Source organism: Peromyscus leucopus, chromosome 3 (genome assembly GCF_004664715.2).
Source record: "Peromyscus leucopus breed LL Stock chromosome 3, UCI_PerLeu_2.1, whole genome shotgun sequence".
NCBI classification, from domain to species: Eukaryota; Metazoa; Chordata; class Mammalia; order Rodentia; family Cricetidae; genus Peromyscus; species Peromyscus leucopus.
This window is the reverse complement of record NC_051065.1, coordinates 89,318,535-89,338,995: the sequence shown is the minus strand read 5'-3', so window position 1 is coordinate 89,338,995 and position 20,461 is coordinate 89,318,535. Positions and strand designations below refer to the sequence as shown.

The 20,461-nt window shown below is 47.7% G+C and overlaps 1 protein-coding gene across 2 annotated transcripts in view; it reads left to right on the top strand.

Annotated features, from left to right (window-relative positions):
- Nucleotides 1-1,637: 1,637 nt before the first annotated feature.
- Nucleotides 1,638-20,461, top strand: part of Kcmf1 (potassium channel modulatory factor 1) — a 71,030-nt gene continuing 52,206 nt past the window's right edge. Inside the window, exon 1 of one of the 2 annotated variants that reach the window (XM_028855195.2) lies at nucleotides 1,638-1,802. In XM_028855195.2, coding sequence (XP_028711028.1) covers nucleotides 1,787-1,802 — 16 coding nt within the window. In that variant the 5' untranslated portion in view covers nucleotides 1,638-1,786. Of the gene's footprint in view, nucleotides 1,803-2,376; nucleotides 2,450-20,461 lie in introns of those variants that run through there. The other variant, XM_037203824.1, reaches the window with a different exon arrangement.

Below are 20,461 nucleotides of genomic sequence, written 5' to 3'. Positions count from 1 at the left end.
CTCACATCTGTGTGGGAATTCCATACACAAAACAGAAATATTCTGGTGATTTAGTCCTCATTTGGACCCAAGTTAGGTGGGGGTGTGGTGAAAGAACATGGGAGGTGGGGAAGGCAGGAAGATCAGGAGTTCAAGGTCATCCTCAGCTACATAAGTGATTCATGGACAGGCTTGGCATGAGGTTCTGTCCCAAACAAAACTCCCAAATTAAAAAACAAAGAAATCTCGGCTTTATTTCTCAGTGATCACAGCTATATACAGTTCCTTGAGTATACAGGAGGTGATCTACTACATATTTCCTCATATTAAACCTTTTAATATTTTTTAAAACAGCATATCTTAAATCACATTCAGTAAAATCTTGTAACGAACAGTGTCCTTTCTCTGCTAGACAGTTTACATGCTCAATTTCGGTACTGTACCTCTTCTTCTGCATCTATTGGTATGCCCTTTTAGAAAGCCACAGAAGCCAAGGCAATCAACGCTTGAAGCAGGCCACACAGTCAGTGGGCGGTGGGCAGATCAGGAAAATCGCCAAAGCAAGCAGTATTCTGGAGCCCAGTTTCGGTAAACTTAGCTGGGAACTCGGTCCAATTCCGAGTGGGCAAGGACAAAAGGAACTACCAAGAGCGAACAAGAAGGAGCGGAGGCTCAGCAAGGTTAAGTCACTTGTCCAAGGTTACACCGAGCCTATCAGAAAGAACCAGAATCCCAGGGCTGAACACGTCTTAACTCCCGGGCGCGATCTGCTCTACCTACACCAGGCCACCACTGACACGTGGTCAGGAGTAGTCTCAAGTATTTGCTGAATTAGTAATGGCTGAAAAGAAAGTTGACTGTAAGGAGCCTGGGTGAGGTTGGGGGCGGAGGGAGGGGGGAAGGACGGAAGGACGGACACACGGACACACACACACGAGCACAGAAAAGCAGTCCACGAGCAGAAAGCAAGCCAGCCCCGAAGCCCACCAAGTTTTCCCGGCAGCGCCTTGGGGCGCCCGGCAACCCAGCCTTCAACCGAGGTGGCCGGCTAGGCCTCGGCCGCGGCCTCCCCGCGGGGCCTGGGGACCCGCAAGCCCCGGAGACCCTTCCGACTGCTTCCCTTCCGAGTCCCCCCCCTACACCCCAGGCTTTAAAGAAGCACCCAGACCCATGTCCCCCAGCCGTCCGCGACGGCCCGGCAGCCGCGCGCCTGGGCGCTGGGGAGCCGCCTCCGGGGCGTTTCGCGTCCTCGTCCTCCCCACGCGCAGCGTGGCGGGCCGCGGCTGGGCTCGGGTGCTGCGGGACCGCGGCCGGGCCGCCGCCGAGCACGGTCGCCCGCCGGCCGCGGGGGCCTCGGGTGGCGGCGAGAGGCGGGGCGGGCGGAAGGAGGCGGAAGAGGAGGAAGAGGAGGAGGAGGAGGCGGCGGCCCGAGCCGGGAGACGGGCGGGGGGCGGGCCGGGGAGGGGACGAGCGGGATTTGCGGACGCCGCGCCGCTGCCGGGAGCCGGCGGGGGCCCAAGAGTGACCGAGTCACGGCGGGCGCCGGCGGAGCCGCGGCCGCGTCGGACCCGCCTCCTGGAGGAGCTCAGCCCGGCCAGGCCCGGCCCCATTCCGCCCCGCGCCGCCTCCCCGCCGCCGCCGCCGCCGCCGCCGCGGGAGCGCTCCCCTGCCCACCCCGCCCCCGCGGCCGAGCCCGGGAGTCGAGTGGGAGTCGGCCGGCTGGGCGCGGGCAGCGCCGGGAGCCCGCGGTGGGGGCACACTGCAGCCGGGAGCCCGGAGGGGCCGCGCCGCCAGCGTCTGAACTAGGATGTCCCGACATGAAGGTGAGAGCCGAGCCCCCGCCCCCACCGCCTGGGCCTCGGCCTACCCCGCCCGGGGTCCGGGCGCTGCCGAGGGCAGCGGGGCACCGGCGGAGACGCGGGCCGGGCCCGAGTCGCGGGGCCGGGGTGGGGAGGGCCCCCGCGGCGACCGTGGCCCGAAGAGCGAGCGAGAGCGGGAGCGGTGGCCGCAACCGTGGCTGGCGGCGGCGGCCCTGAGCTGGGCCTGGAGCCGGAGGCGGGGCGGCCGGGCGGCCGGAGGCTTTGCACTGTCATGGGGCGGGAGAGGGGGAGGGGAGGCGGCGGGGCCCGTTACCGGCGGGAGCCTGGCTCTCGGGACGCATACCGGACGCCGAGGCCTGGCCGGCCGGGCCGAGAGAACCGCGGGGGCCCCCGGCGCGGCCTAGCTGCGGCGGCTCCCGGAAGAGCTCGGCGCGGTGGCCGAGCCGGGTCGCGGGCGTGCGGCCGCGCCAGGGGAGCGGGTCCGGGCCCGGCGGACGCGTCCGATGTCCCGGAGACCACGGGCGAGCGGCGGCCCCGCCTGAGGGCCGCGGCCGTGCGGCGGGAAGGCGCCGCGGCCCGGGCTCCGGCAGCCCTCGCTGCCTGGAGCTCGCCCGGCCTCGCGGTAGGCCTCGGCGCGTCCCTGGGCTCGGGTAAGCCAAGTTCCCGGGGCGGATCCAGCCCGGCCGCGGCGAGCAAACTCCCTGCTCCGTCACCGGGTCGGAGCGGAACTCGCTCCCGGCCGGCCCCGGGCCCTCACCCGCGTGCGCTGCCCACCGAAGCAGGCTTGCGGTCGGGGGGCGTTTGGACTTCCGCGGTGTGCCCTGCGAAAACACGCTAGGGTTCTGTGGCTACGGATCAGACCACGCACGTCTCAGCCCCACGGCACAAAGGCACAAGTGTTTTTAAGGCCGATGGATAGGCGATGGACGGGTGAAAAATAAGTTAACTTGAATTTACTACCATATGGTTTAGGAAGGGGGGGGAGGGGGCTATGTGATCTTTGTTTCACTACAGCAGGTTTTACATTCAAAAGTAGTCACCCGACTTAGTGGAAAGTTTGTTTCACTACGGTTAATGGAAGACTGGAGAAGTGACTTGAAAGTATTATGTCCCTTAGGCTCTCAAGTCCTGGATAGGTGTTGTGGGAGTGGAGAAAGTTTGTGGAGGATCCTAGGGTGTGCTTCACCGAGGGAAGGGCATTCTTAGGGAAATACAGACCATGGGTTTTCTAGGTTGTAAAACCCTGATTGATTAACATATATTTAGTGCAAGTTTCAGAGTTTGCATTTCAAATGGCAAGATTGAGATTAGCTCTGAACATTTTGTGTTCACCGATTCTGTATTAAAAAAAAAAAAACAACTAATAGACTTCTTGGAGCATTTTTGATTACTAACTGTTCAAGTGTTGGAATAGCAGGATAACTATTTTAGCCCCAGTCAGGAACAGAGAAATATTTGGAACTCGACCTGTTAACCCATCCTGTTGAAAAAAGTTGTAATTAAGGTTATAATCAATTCCATTTGGAGCTGTTAAGGTTAGTTTTACATGACAGTAGGTGTATTGACCACCTTCAAGACAAAGTGGAAGTGAGCATGGGCTGCAGGCTCTACCTCAGGAACTAGATTAAATGACAGAAGAACAGCCTAGAGAGATGGGGGACTGAGATCTTTGCTCCTCACCTTAAGGAAGCATCCAGTTCCAGCATATTTTTAATGAGCAGTAAGTAGCCTGGAAAAAGAGTCCTTTACCCTCAGATGGTGTGTTAGAGTAGTTAAAATGGCTTAGGTAGATATAATATCCATCAGTAAATCACATACTGTGTATTTAAGCCTGTCTTTCCCTGTTTGGTCCTGGAAAGGGTGCTTTTATAAAACTTTTGCTGCCTTTCAGTTACTTGACATCTTCAAACTTGCAACATCTTTCTTGGCAACTTAATGCCAGATGTTTTCTAAATGGATGTGTTGAAGATATTGTGTAGTGTTTAACAAGTGATTTTTGTATTTAGATACATACATTAACTAAGTTTATTATTTTATTTATTTACTTTGAGCTAGGGTCACACTAAGGAGCCCTGGCTGGTCTGGCCATGAATTCTGCCTGCCTCTGCCTCCCCAGAACTGTAATTAAAGTTATGTGTCAACAGACAGAAATAGTGTAAGGATCTAGTCTCTGGCCTACTGCAGGAATGGTAGTTTCAGTATCACATCTGTTGGAGAGAGATGCCTGTGTTTTGTGTGTCATTTCAGGCAGTGATTATTTTCATCAGGAGGATTGACATATCGGCAGGTACAGGGTACAAGCCCAGGTCTTCACTTACCTTTCCTTTCTTTGGACCAGCTAATCCTTTCAGCTTTGTCTGTCTGTTTTTCCGATGTAGCCCCAGCTGTCCTGGAAGTTGTTCTGTAGACCAGGCTGGCCCCAAACTCAGGGATCTGCCCGCCCCCCTGCCTCCTGAGTTCTGGGATTAAATGTGTGCACCACGCTGTCTGGCCTCAGCTTTGCTTTTGAGACAGGATCATGGTACTGGTTCTTGGCTGACCTGAACTCTCTTTATGCTCTAGGCTGGCCTCATACTTGCAGCCACCCAGCCAGTCTCCCTGTGTCCACCTCCGTCCTGTGACACCCCACCTAGCCTAGCATTGTTTTAGTGCTCTGGTTTCTGAGCTCTTTCTCTTCTGTCCTCCACATTGTCTGCAGTTTTTCTCCTCAGGAGTGACCCAGAACTGGGTAGTCGTCTAGTACAGGCAGAGCTGTGCCGCCTGTTATGTTCTTGCCTTCTCCTTGCTTTTCCGGGCTTCTGTGCACAAGTGACTTGTTACTTTGTCTTCTCCCAACTCTAACCAGTTACTCTGTAGTGTACAGATGATGGAACTTTGGACCACACAGCCCCAAGATGAATACCTGTCAAGCATTGGACTGCTCTGAGAAAAATGGATACAGCCAAGGACACAGAGAACCGCTCTAGGCCAGGCTTAGCATACTTTCTCCAAAGTGAAGGGCCAGGTAGAAAATGTAGTAAGTAGGCTTAGCCAGCTAGAAGCTGCCACTACCACAGTTGTGATTTGAAAACCAGCTAATCGAGTGGTTGTGGCTGTGTTCCAATTACAACCTTATTTATGGATGCTGACATTTGAATTTCATATAATTTTCATGTGTCATGAAATATGATCCCTTGAAACGCTGCCACCACCACCATTTGAAAATGTAAAATCCATTCTTAGCTAGTGCGGCCGGTCAAGAGCTGGTGGTGGCCACAATTCATGCAAGCCTTGTAGTTTGCCTGCCTCTGCCCTTCGGTAGAGGTTTAGAGCTGGGCTCCTGGAACTGGTGGGAGGCCGCCCCCTTGGCATACCAGTATTTCCATTGGGTGGTGAACAGGGACAGCCAACTCCAGTGTCTCCTGAAGTGGTACCGCATAGACGGGGAAGGAAGGGCTGGGGAATGAGCGCTACCTTCCTGTGGAGGTGGCTCTACTCCAAACAACGAAGTTCCTATTTGCTGTGTGACTTGACTCAGGAGAATTACAAGGCCTCTTTTCATTTTATTTTGAAATGTACTTGTCATGTTAGCAAACATTTCCCAGGTACTAGCACCCAGTCACTTTGTGTTCTTTATATCAACAATATCTAATTCTGTTTCTTACACACCAAACCCAGTCATTTTCTGTTTTCTGTGTTTATTTTTTAAAATGTCTCTGGCTGGGGCTGTAGCTCAGTTATGGAGTACATGCTGTTGCGTTCTTCGGCTGCTTGTTCTTTTGAGACAGGGTCTTAGGTATCTCCGCCTGGCCTTGATGACAGTGTGATCAAGAGTGACCTTGAGCTCTTGATTTCTTGATTTCCATTCCCGCCTACAAGCAAGCATGCCTGATTTATGAAGTGTTGGGGTTTGAACTCAGGCCTTCGTACATGCTGGGTAAGCATCTACCAGCTAAGCTGCATCCCTGGCTTTGCAGTTAGTTGACCTGCATCATGAGGCTCTGGACTTCACCACCAGAAGAAAAGAGAAGGGAGTTAGGTATGGTGTCACCTGGCTGCTAGGTGTAGCCACTCTTCCGGTAAGGATCCCTTGAGCCTAGGAATTGAATGCCAGCCAGTTCTGTCAAAAGAAACAACAAAATGTTCAGACTCGGGCCTGTATTTCCAGCACCCTGTCAGGAAGTTGAGGCTGAAGGGTTTAGAGGTCCAGGCCATCCTGGGCTACAGAGCAAAATCCTGTATCTCTCTCTCTCTCTCTCTCTCTCTCTCTCTCTCTCTCTCACACACACACACACACACACACACACACACACACACCCCTTCATGTTTTGGTAAACAACATATTTCACATGTATGCGATTCCAAGTTTAAAAGTCAGGAAACGGCTTTGTAAATAAAGACCTGTCAGATCCCTCAGCTCATTAGCTGTTATGAGTGTTCTCTTTGGTTATGTGGGCTAGCACAGATAGTTAAGTCCTTGGACTGTTTTGTTACTATGTAAAGTGCACTGCTAGGTACCAAGGAATGTGGGAAATACGGAGGCACAGCCTTTCCCTTTAAGCCTGGTAGGAGAGAGTTGTTGCTGACAGTTTCCCAGGGGAGCACTGCCTGAGGTAGGCCCAAAGAAAGAGAATAAGCAAGTGGGTGTCAGAGTGCTTCCCAACTTGGTTCGTGCCTTTTCGGGCCAATTTTAACGTATTTAGTGTACATGGGGGGGGGGGGGCACTGCATGTGTGTGAGTCGGGATACCTTTGGAAGTCAGTTCTCTCAGACTGCTCACCATGCTTGGGGGGCAAATGCCTTTACTTCCTGAGATAGCCTCCTCTGTTCTGCCCAATTTTAGAGAGGGAATCTGTTTTGATTTTACATCTTGAGTGGTTTTTTTCTTCATTTTTGGGGGGGAGGTGGGGGACAGGGGACAGGGTCTCTTATTGTGCAGGCTGGCCTTGAACTCATGTTCTTCCACCTCAAGTTTGGGGATTACAGGTGTGTTCATTACTGTATGTACCCACTTTCAAGTACTTTTTAAGCTTGTTCTCTGAAACTCTTTATTAAAAAGATGCTGCATGTATTTCTGTTCAGGAAGTGGGGTGGCACATGCCTCAGTGTATCTGGGATAGTCAGTGGGTTCTCCTTTCACCTCTACAGGAGTCCTGGGCTTCGAACTTGGATTGTCGGGTTTGGTACAAGTACTTTCCTTGGCTCTGCTGCTGGCAGCCCTGCTGCTGTGAAGTTGTCTGAGACAGGCTCTGTGTTGTCCTCACTGTGACTGGGGGACTGGGAACTTGTGGCCCTCCTGCTTCCACCCCCAAGACTGGAATTACAGGGGCACACCGCCATGCCATGTTTATGCGGTGCCGGGGAGCCAACATGGAACCTCATGTGTGCTGGGCAAGCCGTCTACCAAGAGAGCTGAACCACAGCCTATCCTGTGCTCTTGGCAAGAGAGAAGTTGTTTGAGATGTCAAGTAGAAATCTGTTCCTCACATTTATTCTATTTACTTGGTGGTTTGGTAATGCTGAGAATGGAACCCAGAGCCTCCTTCATGCTAGCCAGGGGAATTACCACCAAAGGAATAAATACTTCAGCCTTTTTAAAGTTCTGATACAGTCTTCCTTACTTTATGAATTGACTCTGTGTCTCAGGCAGGCCTTGAACATGCGATCCTCCTGCTTCAGCTTCCATTGTAGCTGGGATTGCAGGCCTGTGCCGCAATGCTGTCTTTATCTGACTTCTATTCCACTAGCTATTTGAAGGTTTTTACCTGCTTAATGACAGTGATAGATGGGCCAGGTAACAAACTGTCACTTGTTTCTCAGAAACCTCTAATACTGTTCGCTTGCGGAATCGGAAGCACAGAGCTGTCTAGGCCAGCAGTCTCGTTAGTATCAGTTTGTGTTATCTTTTCACAGCACTGGGAGTTGAACTGAGGACTGATGTACACATGCTGTAAGGGCGCTGCCATGGAGCAGCATCCCTGGCCTGCAGTTTTGGTTTTCTGAGGCAGGGTCTCATGTGGCCCTAACCATCTTCAGACTTGATGTGTAGCTGAAGATGACCTTGACCGCCTTCCTGATCTTCCTGCCTCTGCCTACCAAGTGCTGGGGTTACCACTATACCTAGCAACTTTTTCTGTATTAACTTTTATCATGTACGACATTTTTGAATGTGTGTGTATTATAGAGTATCAGTTATAACTTTTTAAAAGTTGTGCCCATTTGTATATTTTTCTTTAAAATAATACTCTAGCACTAAACACACAAAGACATAGAGTGAATTGAATTTTTTTTTCCAGAATTTGAATTTTGTTTTTAGAATTCTCAAGCCAGGCTTGATAATTGGCATGCAGTTTTACTTCTCACTGAAAAGGTCTGGGCCATCATGCCTTGATGTTCAAAGATCATGACAGTATTAAGATACAGTTTCAATAAATCACAGGTCGCAGTTACTTTGACTTTCTCCTTTTTTTGCTATGTGTATGTGTCTGGCCTGGCACTTACTTTGTAGCAAATGTTAACCTTGAACTTGTGATCCTCCTATCTTTTCTGAGGGTTGGAATTGTAGGCATAAGCGATCATGCTCAGCTACTTGGACTTTCCATAAACAATAGATAAGAACATAAATTATGAGAAAATACATTTTTTTTGCCTGAACATAAAAACAGGTTATAATTTAAAAGTCCAGGGTTATTTTAAACAGTAAAATATTTTCTCTGTAGAAAATAGTATAAATGATAACATCTCCCAATAAGCCCTTTTTAAGCCAAATGACAGCTGAATTATACATATGAATATTGATTAGATTCTGGGATACAGAAGAAACCTATCTTCATCTGTTCAAAGAGCTATGCTTTACTTAAGTTGTGTGAGATTCCTATTCATCTTCCCCTTCACTGTTTGATTTACGGCAGACATATTGTATTTTAATTTCTAGGTTCTTCATATGAAGTTCAACTTAAATACATTTTTCCATGGGTTGGTATTTTATATTTAGGTTCAAATTGTACTAAAATAGTACTTTCATGTTTTAATCTTGGAATTTTACATTGCTTTGCATTAGGCTGTGTATGCAGTCAGAAGGCTGAGGTAGACAGATCAGGCAGTTCCTGGCCAACCTAGACTACATGAGACCCTGTCTCCAAAATAAAAAAAGCAAAAGAACCATAACCAAATAACTACCAAAAATTTTGTAATTAGAAAGGAAGTTTGTCATAGTACAAACTTAGGAACTTTCTGGTCAAACAGATGCGTTCATTTGGTTTGCAACCTTGTAGAAGGAAGCCTGTGCACTCATGAATTGTGACTTAGTTTTCAAAGCACTCACTTTATAGTATCTGTTGTGCGCAGGGCTACTTTATTGGGGTTTTGTTGGTTGGTTTTGGTTTTGGTTTTTTGAGACAGAGTTTCTCTGTATAACAGCCCTGACTGTCTTGGAACTTGCTTTGTTGACCAGGCTGGCCTTAAACTCACAGAGATCTGCCTGCCTCTGCCTCCCAAGTGCTGGGAATAAAGACCTTCCTCATCCCCACCCTGCCACTGTTTCTTTTTCAAGAGTTTCTATATATCTGGCTTTTGCTTGCATGCATGTCTGTGTATTACAGACTTAAGCCAGAAGAGGGCAGTGGTTCGCTGGAACTGGAGTTACAGGTGGTTGTGCTGTCAGATGGAGGCTGGGAATCAAACTCAGGTCCTCGGGAAGAGCAGCCGGTGCTCTTAACTGCTGAGCCGTCTTTTTTTTTTTTTTTTTTTTTTTGGTTGTTTCTAAATAGTCTCATGTGACCCAGACTGGCCTCAAACAATGTCTCAAGGCTAACCTTGAACTCTTGACCCTTCTACCTCCACCTCCTGAGTGCTAGGATTTCAGGAGTGTGCTAACATGCCTTGGCTCCACAGGTTTTTAATGAAGATTATTGAACTACCTCTGGAATGTTACTGCATAATTAATTATTACTTCTGTGAGGCTACTTTCTTGGATGTGCATTCAAAGGAAGCATCTATACTTCAGAAAAGTAGAGTGTTATTTGTAATTTTAAAAAAAATTGCAGGCGGTGGTGGCGCACACCTTTAATCCTAGCACTTGGGAGGCCAAGGAAGGCAGGTCTCTGATTTCGAGGCCAACCTGGTCTACAAAGCAAGTTATAGGACAGCCAGAGCTGTTGCACAGAGAAACCCTATCTTGAAAAACCAAATACATATATACATACATGCAAAGTAGTAATTTCGTATTAATTTTAATGTTGTCCTAAGGGATGTAACCTTTTTCATTTCCATAACCTTTTTCATTTCCTTAAATAGCTTTTTTTCTAAGTCACTGAAGTTACTCATTAAGGTTGAGGAAAGAGTCCATAAGTATACAGAGCTCAGCAGTTTTTAAATGTGTTCATTGTTGTCATCTTCAGTACAATAAAATAAAATAAAGCAGACAGTTTCCAAGGCTTAGGTTTTACCTAGGAAAAACTACTTGGGAAGGATGTGAATGGTCAAAACAAACACAGGGTACTCTGGATTGTAAGGACCGGAGGCCAGACAGGTGTTGGCCTAGGAGAGGGAGTGAGTATGAAACTTGGCAATGATTATATAGCTGCAGTGTCAGAAACAGAAAACACCACTCAGGCCTTGTGCGGTGTCCTGGGAAGCAGACACCAGGAGGCTCCATGTCCAGTGCACTTAGCAAGAGGTGAATGGCTGTGCCCAGCATCCTGTGTGGTGCATCTCTGCACGCTGGCTTGTGGCCCTCCTGGTGCTTCTTAGTGCTGGTCACCGCCTAGGGAGTTGTTTGAGCAGAGCAGAGCTTGGGGGTCCATCAGTAATGCAAATTGTCTCATCTTGTCTCTGGCTCTGGTGCCCACCAGCAGTCCCAGCAAACTTTGCCAGCGGTTACGGGATGTGGGGAGAAAGTATGGATGGATATGGACCCTTGAAATTTATCATTGCTACTAGAGAGGAAAATCCTGGAGTGACAGAGTGGGCCAGGTATGCCACGTTGGACTAGGAGGGATAGAACAGTGAGTCAATTCTTGACATTAGGCTTAATTAGGTTGCACGTTCTCTGTTGAATTGTGTGTGTGCACGTGTGCATATGTGTGTTTCTCTTCGTCTTACATTGAGCTGGCATGAACTATACCCTTTTTCTGTAGCCGAAGAACTTTCATTTAGAAAATCACTTTTTATGTTTGTTGCTTTTTGGTTTGGTTTGAGACTACATCCTTGCTTTGTAGCCTAGGCTGATCTAGACCTAACTGTGTGGGTGATGGCTCAGGCAGGCTTCAAGTTTACAGTAGTCCTCCTGCCTCAGCCTTCCAAGTGTTGGGATTACAGTCATGAGCCACTGGGATTGACTGAGAATCCGTTTCAAGTGCTAAGTTGAGGCTGGGGAGCTGGTTCAATGGCTAAAACCCCTGCTGCATAAGCATGGCCTGAATTTAGATCCCCAATACCCCAGAAAGTCTGTAATTTACCTTTTGGTTATGACTTGTTTATTGTTCCTTAAAGACCAATACAATGCCATCTCTGCCTTCGAAGTTAAGGGCCCTCCAGGACCATCTCTCCGGATATTCCACAGTGTTTACTTTTGCCCTGCCCTCCCGTTGCTAGGTAGGACTAGTATTTGTCACCTGTGAATTTTACCACCACCAGTGGCCGGCTACTGAGAGCCCTCTCTTTAAGACAACCAAGGCTGGAAATCCTCTCCTGTTTTTATTGGGGGATGCTGATTAACCAACAGGAAGGGGGATTGTGGGAAAGAGGATCAATGAACGAACTACCCAGAGCAGAAACAGTGCAGGGAGCTGAGTCCTCGGGCCCAGCCCGGCCCGGCCCTGGGCAGCGTTGGTTTCAGCGCTGCCTCTGCTGTTGGGTTAACTCTGGACTGAGTGTACTGTGTGTTGGAATTGTTGGTCCGTTTACTGTTGGTTCGGTAAGTACTTATGGACTGCCTACCCTGGTGCCACTCAAAGGCATCCAGTGCTTGCCGCAACCTGTAGATCCCTTGCTAGAAGATGGTACTTACTATTCAGTGGGTCTGAAACACATGTCTGGAAATTAAATGCTTTCCTGTTGGGCTCTCTTCCAGTGTGCTGGAATTAATCTTGAAGTTTATGTTTTATGACAAGGTAGTTAAACCATGTAAGTATTTTAATATTTTGTCAACAGTTGCACCAGCCTTCCTCCTTTAAGTTTATTTTCATTTACATTTCACAGTCTGATTCTGCCCAGCAGTTCATTTCTTTCCTTTTCAGTATTAAACCGTGGTGCCATTCTGAAGTCTCGGTGCACATCTGCATATGTAAAAGTATGTTAAAATAGATTATTCCTCATAGGTTTGTAATTATATTTGATGCTTAGTGAGAAAAGAGCTCAAGGGATTAAATGTTTAATTTTGTGTTCAAAGCACTTAGTTTTTGCATTACAGGCTTCGTACGGTCCTGTTGCTTATGTAACTAACAACTGCTGGGCCCAGCAGCTGGACCCCCTTCTGTCATCCTGGTCCACCAGTGTCCCCTCCATGCCTGTCTAGGCTTGGCAGTGCAAGCAGACGGGCTCTCCGAGGAGCTGAGGACACTGAAGGGAAGCAGGCAGCACGCACTGTGTAAGATTGTTGTAGACGTGTCCTTTTCTGGCTGGACAGTGGGGAGGAAGCAGGTGGTTTTCATAGTCAGGTGCCCTGCCGATCCGCTGACCACTCCAGATTCTGATAGTTATTTGTATGATCTTTGTGTGGCTGTAGTTGTGGATAGACATAGTGTGGCACGGCTCAGAAAAGGGACTGGGTTAGAGCTCAGTTGATAGCCTAAGCTGGCTTCAAACTTAGCAGCAATTCCCCTGCCTCAGCTTCCCAAGTGGTGGGATTAGAGTTGTACATCACATGTGTACTTAAATTCTCTGGCAGCTACATTAAAATGAGGTGCTATTAATTTTAAAAAGTTAATAATGCCCTAATATTATAACATGCTACTCGTAACATTGGAACTATGTGGTATGTTTGTTGTTTTTGTTTTAAGACCTGGTTTGGGGGTAGAGAGGTGAGATCAACAGTTAAGACAGACTCCTTGGGAACCCCAGGAAGGCATGTGGTGCACATGTCATACTGCACATAGAACACTCATACACATAAAATAAAAACAAATCTGGCAGAAGTGACACACACCTTTAATCCTTGCGCTTGGGAGGCAGAGGCAGGTGATCTGAGTTCCAGACCAGCCTGGTCTACCAAGTGAGTTCCAGGACAGCCAGGACTGTTACACAGAGAAACCCTGTCTCAAAAAAAAAAAAAAAACCAAAATAAGTAAATAAATAAATCTTTAAACAAAAGACCCCAGTTTCATATCTTCCAGGCTAGTCACAAATTCATTGGGTAGCCAAAGATGACCTTGCACTCTGGATTCTCCTGCATCCACACCCCAAATTTGTGAGTGCATGTTTTATCACAACTGCTTAAAAAAAATAATAGAGTCTTTTGGCTTGGTTTGGTTTATTGGTACTGCTGAGGAATTGAACTCCGAACTTCGTGCAGGCCAGGCAGGTATTCCACCGCTGAATGACATCTGCAGTCCTTCATAAGATATTTGTACATTTGCTTATGCAGTCTTAAATCTGGTGGACATTTTATGTAGCGATACTAGATCTCAGCTGAGTTTCATCTTTAGATTCGTGCATAGATTTGTGAGTTCATCTTTTCATCATATCCATAAGTGAACTTTTGTATAATAGTACCTTCTGCTTACTGGGCTATTTAGTAACATTCTGGATTTTTCTCTATTAAAAATGTTTCTAACCTACATTAGCAAACTGTAACCATCTCGGCAGTAGAAACGCACTTTATAAACAGCAACTAAATCTTAGTTTCTTGGGGCAGTCTTGTGTGAGCCTCTGCTGGCCTTGAATTCACGGGTTCCTCCTACCTGAGCTCCAGGGGATTTACAGCAGGAGCCACCCTGGCTAATACACATACTTTTTGATGTTTTGTTTGTTTTAATTATAATCCGTTTGATCACTTAAGGTCAGAAGAGGAAGGGGTTTGGAGTGCAGACCTTGTGAAATCATGGCTACTCCATGACAAGTTCTAAAGTAGTTCAGAGGACTGAGAGTTGTTTCTGATGGAGGTCAGTTTTTCAGCCCTTAGGCTAGGACGACCTCTCTAGGCTTGCTCATTTATTGCAGGTGCTTTTATTTTATTGTTTATTATTTTATTTTATTTTTCCCTTTTGGAGACAGAGATCCGCCTGTCCCTGGCTCCCAAGTGCTGGAACTAAAGCCACCTCACCCCTGGCTGCAGATTATTAACATTATGAAGAGATTTGATCTCAAGTAGCTCTCCTGTTTTGTTCTTTTAAGAAAGGCTTGCTTGCTATCAATTACAGACCCCGCCTTAAAAATGCAGGTGCTGAGGATAGAGCTCAGTGATAGAGCGCATGCTGTGGAGCTTATCTGGAGGTCAGAGGACTGCGCTCTCCTTCCACCATGTGGATGCTGGGGATTGAACTCGGCATCAGGCTCGGTGGCAAGTGTCTTAACACGGAGCCATCCCACTGTTAGAAACTCGATGTTTTCTGCCCTTGTTTTACTGAAGAGGCAGTTCTGCCCCATCAGATGACGGGATCGTCGTGTGTTTATTACATTTGTTTTCAGTAGTGTAAGATCCCACAAGTAGAGTTTGCTGCATTTTGTTGTTATTGTTTCTTTTTTTTTTCTTTCCTTCCTTACCCTTTAGCTGGGTACTCTTGTTTTGTTTTTTGAGACAAGATTTCTCTGTGTAGCCCTGGCTGTACTGGAATTCAATCTGTAGACCAGGCTAGCCTTGAAGTGACAAAGATGGCCTGCCTCTGTGTCCCAAGTGCTGAGATTAAAGGTGTGTGCCACTATGCCCGGCTTCCAGGGGTTTTGTTTTTTTTTTTTCTTTTTTTTCATATGCACTGGTATTTTGCCTGCATGCATATCTGTGTGAGGGTGTCAGATCCCCTAGAACTGGAGTTGGAGACAGTTGCAAGCTGCCATGTGGGTGCTGGTATTTGAACCCCAGTCCTCTGGAATAGCAGCCAGTGTTCTTAAATTAACCATTGCTCTAGCCCCATCCAGTGGTTTTTCTAAGTGTGGTCCAAGTACTACCAGTATGGGCATCACTAAGGGGGCATGTCATCTAAAAAGTACACCCTCAGGAATCATGGAGTTAAGCTTGGGGTGGGTGGTGGTGGTGGTGGTGGTGGTGGTGGTGGTGGTGGTGGTGGTGGTGCACGCCTTTAATCCCAGCACTTGGGAAACAGGCACGCTGACCTGCATAGTTCGAGGCTAGCCTGCTCTACACAGTCATTTTCAGGATAGCCAGGGAGATATACATACATACATACATACATACATACATACATACATACATATATATACCTATACACATACAGACCCTGTCTTCCCCCCCTCAATAATTATGCCATTAAGTTAAATAAAAATAAACAAAAGCCACCCACCTACCCTTAGTGATTTTCTGTTGGGTTGGATTTGCAACTCTCTGGGGCAGTTGTGGCCCTGAAATGCAAGGTGGATGCTTGGTTGTAGAACTTGCTGAAAAGTTAGATTCTTTGGCTCTGCCGAGATCTCTCTACTGGAGAATTTGTAGAGTGGGCCCAGCAATCTGTATTTTAACAGGTTTCTACTTAGACCAAGAAAGGACCAAATGGGACATGATTATTGCTGGTGACAGACACACATGGTCTGGGGACCATTTGCCAAATAAAAATTAAGCTGTTGACCCGGGTTTCATTCCTTTTGAACCACTGTTGTATTGTCACCCAAGAAGGTGGGGAAGGTGTAGTTTACCACTGTCTATTCGCCCATGCTGCAAGCAGTCAGTGGCTTCATGTTTGATGTTGGTCTGTTCTGGCAACAGGATATGACACTGAACGAAACAGAAGAGTTTCTTATTATCCCTATGACATTCAGACTGTGTTAGAAGTTCATAGGCCAAATGAGCCCGCTCTGTTTTTGTAAATAAAGTTTTATTGAGAAACAGCCACATCTGGTCATTCATATGTCATCTCAGCTATATTTGTACTGTAATAGAATAGTTGAGGAGTTCTGTCAAAACCACTGGAAATATTTACTATCTGGTTCTTTACAGGAAAAAAATGGTAGGTTTCTGCAATAAACTATAAAGAATAAATATGCAGTAGAGCATTTAGAGGTGGCAAGTAGTAGGAAAACTCATAAAGCAGGTTAAGGGACTAGATCTCCTTGTAAATAAGGTTATCAAGAGGCCTGTCTGAAGATGGGGCTTTTCAGGGGAAGTCTCAGTGGGGACTTGTAAAGGAAAGGGGTATTGAAAGGAGAAGGGAAGACGACACGCCGTGGCTCGTGAACTCGGAACGCTTTTGGAGAGGCCTGGTGGATGGAGGGCAGTGACTGGGGTGAAAAGGAGGCATGAGGTTGGCACAGTTGGGCCACGTCCTGTGCACCCTTCTGTCGTGTCCTGCCTGGGACAGTTTAGTTGAGAGTGTTTTAGGAACACATTTCTGTAGCTCTGCAGCCGAAGGGGTCTTTGTGTGGCAGAGGCTGGGGTTGTCCAGTGTTGTCCTTCACATACGTATCTCCCAGAAACCTTTCTTTGCAAATTTCACCCACACATAAGTCATTCTAAGTTTGGTTTTACTCAGCCCCAGTGTGTCCTATACTTAGGTGTTTTTTTTTTCTAGAAGGTGGGGGTGTTGGTGGAAAACAAGTCTCCCCTACTTGAATGTTAAACCCTTGCGCCTAGAATTTGGTTGTTTTCATTAGCTTTCAAAAGGGAAACAAATTTTTATATCAGGAGCCAATAGTCGTGGAATTACATGTACTGGTCTGGATCGAGCAAGAATTTTGCAAAGTAGCACTTACCTACACTTTGAAAAATGTGCGGTGGAAAACATTGTGACCTTCTCGAATGATTTCCCATTCTCCTTGGGATGTGTCTTGCTGGTTGAGAACCTGCCCTCTCCTGCCCGATCCCAAACACTGAGTCCTCAGATTGAAGCTCTGCTGATGGGCACTAAGTTACAGAGGATGCTTTTCCACTTGAGGGGGTTGATGGGAGAGCAGAAGCAGAAAAGGCCACAGTTGTAAATAGGACAGCTGTAGTCTGACTGGGATGATGACAAGTGTCACATCTTAGTGGCTACAAGCTCCATAGCTCTGGCGGGTAGACTAAGGCGTTGTTCATCAGAGAGGGTAGTTCCCAAAGGGTGTCATTTCAGTTCAAGACACAAAGAAAAAATTCTGTGGTTGTTTCTTATTTATGCATTTTATTTTTATTGGTTTTGGTTTTCAAGACAGGGTTTCTCTGTGTAGCACTGGTGTCCTGGAACTCATTCTGTAGCCCAGGCTGGCCTCAGAGATCCACTGCCTCCGCCTCCTGGGTGTTGGGATCAAAGGCTTGCGCCACCACCCCATCCCCACCTCCTGCTTGAAATTGTGTGTTTTTATGGGAAGAGTTGGGTGGAGGTAACAAAGTAAGAGAATTGTAGGAGGCAAAATACAGAGCTACAAAAAGAGGAGCTGGGTTGAAGTCAACGAGAGCAGCTTCTCAAACTGAGTACCTCTGTGTAAGTAGGAGTGAAGTGTCTTACAGACATTGATTGACTTGCCTAAGGTTCCAAAGGGGAAGTGGAACAAGGACTCCCTTATTCAGACTTCCGGTTCCCTTCTGTGAAGAGGGGTGGTAGTGGCAGCCTCTCTGAGGGTGATGTGTGTAAGGTTTGTGAGTTAGAGAATGCAGCAGGAATGAAAGGTGGCACTGTTTTTATCATGGGAGGAATGGAGGTTGGAGCAAGGCAGTAAAAGGGCAGATTTCACTGGCCACGGAAGGACAGACAGTTGATCACTGTCAATACAGATGTGGGGTGGAGGGGGACTAGGCCTCAGAGTCTTAATAAACTGACATGGTGACACACATCTGTAATCCCAGCACTCGGGGAGGTTGAGGCAGGAGGATTGAGAGCTCCAAGTCAGCCCGGGCTACTTGAAACTGTCTTAAAAACTAAACCAAGAAAGGGTCTCGAGAAAAGTGGCGAGTTTAGAAAGATTCGTGCGCTAGCATGAGCAGGGTCGATTGGTCCCTTTGACAAGGGGACTGCCTAAAGGCTCTTTGCTCAGATGAGCTTGAATAAGAAGACCGATTTATCAGTGGCAGTCGGAACAGAAAGGAAAAAGGTGACAGGATTGAGTCTCATTGTAAGAGCAAGGGGCAGACAGGGTGCTGGAAGAAGAGCAGCTTCCTCCAGCAAATTGGGAGCATAAGGATGGGCATGTTCAGCTTTTGACATTTTGAATTAAAGGTGGTAGTGGTCCATCCAATAGAAATCAGAGGTTAGGAAATCCACACACTGCTCAGGGGAGAGAAATCCAGGCTGAAGGTGAGCATTTTATAGCCTTCTTCACAGAAGCCTGGAGATTGGCGCTTTCTTAGGAAGAAAGCACCGGAAATAGAGAAGGGATTTCGTATTTAGCAGCAGGTGACAGAGGGCTCAGGGTGGATGGTACAGAGCTCAAGAGCAGAGGGATTAGCTTGGAAGGTAACGTGTGTGGTATCGCCTGTCATTCAAGTATTGATGGACTTGCCCGTTCTCCCTACACACAGGGTTCTTGGCAGCGGCAATGGGAGGCAAGAAAGGGAAAAACTGACAATCACCAAGTGTCTGTTAGAGTCTGAGAATTTCATATGACCCAGTTACTTGTCACATCAGTCATGATATACCTATTACAATTTTATGTGTGTGGGGGTGTGGGTGCACATGCATGGCACAGCACATGTATGGATTGCAAACCTGCACTCATGCAGACTTACATCAATAAAGCCAAAACAACTCCCAAAGTCTGTGCTATAGATTAGAAAGCTGAAGGCTTATTTGTCCTAGGTCACACAAATAAAAAAATGCTAAAAAGTTAGCCAGAATTTTGGAGCAAATTCTATCAGAAACGGAAGCCAATGTCCATTTCTTTTGTTTTGGAGGTCAGCAAGCTTTGTGTTTGGCCAGCTAGTGCATTTGGCTGTGTGGGCCCTGGAGTCGGACTTACGGCTGCCGCACTCTGTGGCTGTGTAATGAAAGCAACCAGCGATGATAGAGAGACCGGAGCATGGCTGTGAGAGCCAGTCAGTCTTAGGGCGCTGGAATACCAATTTTGTGTCATTTCCAAACACATTAAATGCTGTATTTATTTAATTTAGCTTGTCCTATGGGTTAAACCCGGAGGCCGGAAATGGTAGGCAAGCCCTCTGCACACCCTTAGCCATAACTATTATTCTTTTAAAAGCTTCCCAGCATTTAAAAGTATAAATACTATTGTTAGCTAACAGGCCACGTTTAGTCCTCAGGCTGAAGTTGGATGGTCCTTGCTTTTTTATGTGTATGAGTTGTTAGGTCTCAAACCCTGATGGCCAGCTGAGGTGCCTGTTAACACCAAAGCTGACGCTGGCGGCCAGGTTCTCCCTGTGTCCCTCAGCCCTGTTACAGGGTCCTCTTGGCTGGCTCAACCCTACCCTAAACTTCTGCAGCCCACGGACTGGGCTGAGCTGCCCTCCGCCAGCTGCTCCTCCCTATGTAACCTAGCCATTTCAACTCCACTGGCCTTTTCCGGCCTTTGCAGCCGCTGTTCCAGATTCCCCTCTCCCTCTCCTCTCTTGCCTCTGCTCACGTGGCCCAGTTCAGTCGGCTGGTGGTGTTCACCCTGAACTCTTCAGATGCCTCTGTATCTGGCCATGCTCACCCTCATATCTACTGTGTCCTCCTTTATGTCTGTAAACCTCCTCCACCATACCAAAGAGGAGTCTCGTCCTCTTTTTATTTTATCGTTTTCATTCATGAGTGTTTGGCAGGATTATACATATGTATACCGCATACATCCCTGGTGCCCGTGGGGCTCAGAAGAGGGTATCAGAATCCCTAGATTTGGAGTTATGGGTGGTTGTGAGCTACCATGAGGGTGCTAGGAACCGAGCCTGGGTCCTCTGTGAGAGCAGTGAGTGCTCTTAACCAGCATACCAACTCTAGCACCCACCCACCCCTTTTTCTGAGACAAAGTCTTATTAGGTAGCACAGACTAGCCTTGAACTTGAGATCATCCTGCCTCCCAAGTGCTCTGGGATTATGGCAGAAACCACCATGCCTGCCTATGTTCACTCTGGAAATAATCTAGGCTTTGGGGAGCTCCAGCCTTCTAAGGTAAAGCAGGTAATGCTGGGTAGCAAGAATCATGAGCTCTTGCCTAAGTTTCATGGATGAGTGTCTGAGGGCATCCCATAAAGAATGGTAGCTGTCAGATTAGCAGGTCATGGAGCTAGGGAAGGTAATAGATAGGTTTGGAAATTGATGAGGCATAGGGACTCTGGAAAGAGTTGAAAGCCGGGGTTTTAGCTTGATGAGTTAAGGTGCATCAGAGCATGGTTTGAAGGTGGGAGCGGTAAACACTGAGAACAGGAGTGGCTCCTTTTAGCTCTTGGTGGCCACAGCTCCACAGTCGTAGAGCTGCTCGCTCAGGGTGGCAGACCTCGTGGAATGAGAGGACAGTGAGACTGTCATTAAGCTCTGGGGAGTTCTCAAGACTGAAGGGGCTGGACAGCGAAAAGAATAGCCTGGAGAGAGCATGGTGCTGCGTAAGGAAGGGTTTTTGTCAGCTTGACACAAGGTAGAGTCATTTGGGAAGAGGGACCATTAGTTGAGAGATGT